Source organism: Pteropus alecto, unplaced genomic scaffold, assembly GCF_000325575.1.
Source record: "Pteropus alecto unplaced genomic scaffold, ASM32557v1 scaffold43, whole genome shotgun sequence".
In the NCBI taxonomy this organism is placed as follows: Eukaryota; Metazoa; Chordata; class Mammalia; order Chiroptera; family Pteropodidae; genus Pteropus; species Pteropus alecto.
The window spans coordinates 2,476,211-2,480,707 of NW_006435764.1; the positions used below are offsets into that span (position 1 = coordinate 2,476,211).

Sequence of the window (4,497 nt, forward strand, 5' to 3'; positions counted from 1 at the left end):
CTGGCGCCGCCGATGCTGAAGTTCACCAGGAGCCTGTCCATGCCGGACACCTCCGAGGACATCCCGCCCCCACCGCAGTCTGTGCCCCCGTCCCCACCTCCGCCTTCCCCCACCGCCTACAACTGCCCCAAGTCCCCGACCCCGCGAGTCTACGGGACCATCAAGCCCGCGTTCACTCAGAACTCCGCCAAGGTGTCCCCAGCGGCGCGCTCGGACACGGTGGTCACCATGGTGAGGGAGAAGGGCATGTACTACCGCCGCGAGCTGGACCGCTACTCGCTGGACTCCGACGACCTCTACAGCCGCGCCACCGCCGCCCAGGCCAACTTCCGCAGCAAGAGGGGCCAGATGCCCGAGAACCCGTACTCGGAGGTGGGCAAGATCGCGAGCAAGGCCGTGTACGTGCCCGCCAAGCCCGCGCGGCGGAAGGGCATGCTGGTGAAGCAGTCCAACGTGGAGGACAGCCCCGAGAAGACGTGCTCCATCCCCATCCCCACCATCATCGTCAAGGAGCCCTCCACCAGCAGCAGCGGGAAGAGCAGCCAGGGCAGCAGCATGGAGATCGACCCGCAGGCCTCCGAGCAGCCGGGCCAGCTGCGGCCCGACGACGGCCTGACCGTCAGCAGCCCCTTCGCCGCCGCCATCGCCGGGGCCGTGCGCGACCGAGAGAAGCGGCTGGAAGCCAGGAGGAACTCGCCGGCCTTCCTCTCCACAGACCTGGGGGATGAGGACGTGGGGCTGGGGCTGCCCGCCCCCCGAATGCGGCCCTCCACGTTCCCCGAGGAGGGCGGCTTCGGGGAGGAGGATGGTGCCGACCAGCTGTCACCCACGACGCCCGGGGCAGCGCCCAGGGAGCCCGAGAGCCATTTTGTGGGTGGTGGCGAGGCCGCAGCTCAGGGTGAGGCCGGCAGGCCAGCGAACTTCATGTCCAAAGCCAAGGGGCCCGAGAGCAGCCCTGCGGTGCCCCCCAAGAGCGGCAGTGTGGCTGGGCCCGAGAACTACGTCCACCCGCTCACAGGGAGGCTGCTGGACCCCAGCTCCCCGCTGGCCCTGGCGCTTTCCGCGAGGGACCGAGCCATGAAGGAGTCCCAGCAGGGCCCCAAGGGGGAGGCGCCCAAGGCCGACCTCAACAAACCTCTCTACATCGATACCAAAATGCGGCCCAGCGTGGAGGCAGGCTTCCCTCCGGTCACCAGGCAGAACACACGGGGCCTCCTGAGGCGGCAGGAGACCGAGAATAAGTACGAGAGCGACCTGGGCAAGGACCGGAAAGGTGACGACAAGAAGAACATGCTGATCAACATCATGGACACGTCCCAGCAGAAGTCGGCCGGCCTGCTGATGGTCCACACTGTGGACGCTGCCAAGCCGGAAGACTTCCTGGAGGAAGAGGATGAGAAGGCTGATATGGAAATGAAGCTGGACAACTTGCCCCCCGAGGTGCCAGAAGGCGTCCCCGAAACCGAAGGTGCTTTACAGATCTCCGCGGGCCCCGCGCCTACCGCCACCACGCCCGGCAGGACCATGGTGGCGGCGGGCTCCATGGAGGAGGCGGTGATCTTGCCATTTCGCATCCCTCCCCCACCTCTGGCCTCCGTGGACCTGGACGAGGATTTTGTTTTTACAGAGCCATTGCCTCCTCCCCTGGAGTTTGCGAACAGTTTTGATATCCCCGATGACCGAGTCGCTTCTGTCCCCGCTCTCACAGACTTGGTCAAGCAGAAAAAAAACGACACCTCCCCGTCCCCCTCGTTGAACTCCAGCCAGCCAGCCAACTCCGCAGACGGTAAGAAGCCAGCTGGCCTTTCAAACTGTCTGCCTGCCTCATTCCTGCCACCCCCCGAAAGCTTTGACACTGTCACGGACTCTGGGATCGAGGAGGTGGACAGCCGGAGCGGCAGCGACCACCATCTCGAGACGACCAGCACCATCTCCACGGTGTCCAGTATCTCCACGCTGTCCTCTGAAGGCGGGGAGAGCATGGACACCTGCACCGTCCACGCAGACGGGCAAGCGTTTGTGCTCGACAGACCCCCTGTACCTCCCAAGCCAAAAATGAAGCCCATCATTCACAAAAGCAATGCACTTTATCAAGACGCGCTCATGGAAGAGGACGCAGACAGCTTTGTGATGCCCCCACCCGCACCCCTGCCGCCGCCTGGCGGTGCCCAGCCCGCACCCACAAAGGGGATCCAGCCAAGGACCTCCAAGTTGTGGGGTGACGTCTCGGAGGTCAAGAGCCCCATTCTCTCAGGCCCAAAGGCAAACGTGATCAGCGAATTGAACTCGATCTTGCAGCAAATGAACCGAGAGAAATCGGCCAAGCCAGGGGAAGGACTGGACTCGCCGACGGGGACCAAGCCGGCCGGCCTCGCTCCAAGGTAAGTCCCGCGCCCGGCTGACGCAGCCTCTGCACCAGGCTCACCTCTGCCGCGGCGGGGCAGCATGACCAGGAAACGCCCTGGGAAGCAGCCGCAGTGACCGTGAAGAGGGGGTTCCCGAAGCCTCTTGTGTCGCACCTCTCATTCTCCCGGACTCCGGTGCAGCAGACCAGACCTCGCCCCTCCGGCAGGACGGGCACTCCTGAGCGCAGACTCACGGTCAAGGTCAAGGGCAGCCGCGCAAAGCCGGCCCTCCCTGGCTTCCGGAGCGCGGCCAGGACCTCCCAAAGGCTGCTCTGGAGCCTCGCAGAAGCCGAAACCGCGCTCCACCGAGCTGGCCCAGGAGGGCTTCCGTGCCAGCGGGCCGTGAGCGGGTGGCGGGCGTGGGAACACACGTGCATGCTCACTGGTTCGGGGCTCGGGAGGTGCCGGGTTGTGGCTTCGCCACTGAATACAGGGTGGAAGGCATTTCCCCCGACAGCCCATCCTACCCCAGCGGGCAGGCCTTAGGGATGAAAAGCGTTCCACTGTCCCTGGGTCGGCCATTCACAGTATCACGCGGCGTTGAGGTTACTGCCATTGGAACCGAGAGCGGACTAGGCAGGGTCACTTCTGAACCCGACCCACCGGCAGGCTGTGCAGAGGCGCGCCGCGTTCCTGACCGTCTGCCCACTGTCCCTCGCTCCCGCGATGTCCCCCCGTCCTCGGTTTCTGCCCCCGTGACACGCACCGTCGCGCTGTCCCCGGGGGCCGTGTTCTTCGGCTTCTCCCACTGACGTTCATGCGCAGGTCTTGTCATCCTGACTGACGAGGCCTTTCTCTGGAGTCCTGCTGGGCAGGCGTCACCTGCAAACACCAAAGTCTGTTAGTCAGCAATGTCGCACTGCGGTGGGGGCCTGAGATGTGGCAGGTGCCACCGTTTTCCTAGTGACCGTTCAGGGAGGATTTAAATACGGAGCTTGGCTGCTCCCACCCCTCCTCAGGGCAGCAGTGGTTGGCCGGCCTTGGCGGAGGGCCACACATGGACACCGCTGTCCTCTAATGGGACCCCCACTGCGACTGGGACATTCAGGTGGTGCCTCCGCCTGAAGAGGAAGTCTTTAAAATTCCGTTTCCGGCAGGTGTGTGTACACGTGTATCTGCAAATAGCACATACTCAGCAGGCTCAAGGAGATCTTAAAAACTGGATGGTTTAGGCCTTTCTGTTTGTGGAATAATACCATTCCCTAGTTGCTACAGTGCGGCAGGACAACAATTAAGATGCTTTATCTTCAGTGGTCCACGTTCTACAGAGCGCTTTCACACGGTGACTCATCTTTAGGGCACTTGGGAGCAGGTGTTAAGTGTGCCCATTTCTCAGAAGGAGACACGGGGACAGAGGCCAGGGGCCTGTCATGGGCACTGCCCGCAGTAGGCGGGGCTAGGGCGCAGGCACAGGTTCTCTGACGGCACTTCCCCTCGCTGGCAGCCTGAACGTGAAAGATGCTGAAGCGGGTGAGCCCAGGGCTGTTCGGGCCATGAGGCAGCCTGCACCGAGCTGCGCTCCTCTGAGCGCTCTGGGGGGCGGGGCCTCTCCGAGCAGCATCCGGATCCCTCTCCATCTCTCCTCCTCTCCCGACCTGAGCTTCTGGGGGCTCGTAGGACAGTGGGCCTCCGAGGTGCATGCATCTCCAGGGGTTCCCTGCCCTGTGTCCCCTAGGTGGGTGGGACCTCGAGCAGACATCGCCTGGCAGAGTCCTGCTGGATTTCTTGAGAGCAGCTGCAGGACCAACCTCCGACTCAGGCTTGGTTACCGAGAGCCACCACCTCCGGTCTGTTCTCTTATTTATAACCCAACTCGCTTACAATAAAGACGTTAGCCAATGTCTTCCAAGCACTCACTGGAAGCTGGGCATTGCACTGTGGGCGTCACTGAGGCAGGGCCCGTAGTGGTCACTGTGCAGAAGCGCAGCCCCAGCAGGAGCTCAGCTGGCAGGCACCGAGCAGCCCCAACCCCGGGAGCTCCCCGGTCCCACTCCTGGCCTCCTGCTGGACCAGAGATGGGCCTAGAGGGAGAGGCAGCTCCCTAACGTAACAGCAGCAGGGCTGAGGTCACCCAGGGCAGGGCCGACAGTAG

The 4,497-nt window shown here is 63.5% G+C and overlaps 1 protein-coding gene across 1 annotated transcript in view; it reads left to right on the forward strand.

Annotated features, from left to right (window-relative positions):
• SHANK2 (SH3 and multiple ankyrin repeat domains 2) overlaps positions 1-4,497 on the forward strand; it is a 408,406-nt gene that overhangs the window by 392,821 nt on the left and 11,088 nt on the right. Inside the window, exon 25 of the mRNA XM_025046286.1 lies at positions 1-2,381. This exon is cut by the window's left edge and continues 25 nt beyond it. Within this exon, the coding sequence (XP_024902054.1) occupies positions 1-2,381 (2,381 nt within the window). The remainder of the gene's footprint in view (positions 2,382-4,497) is intronic.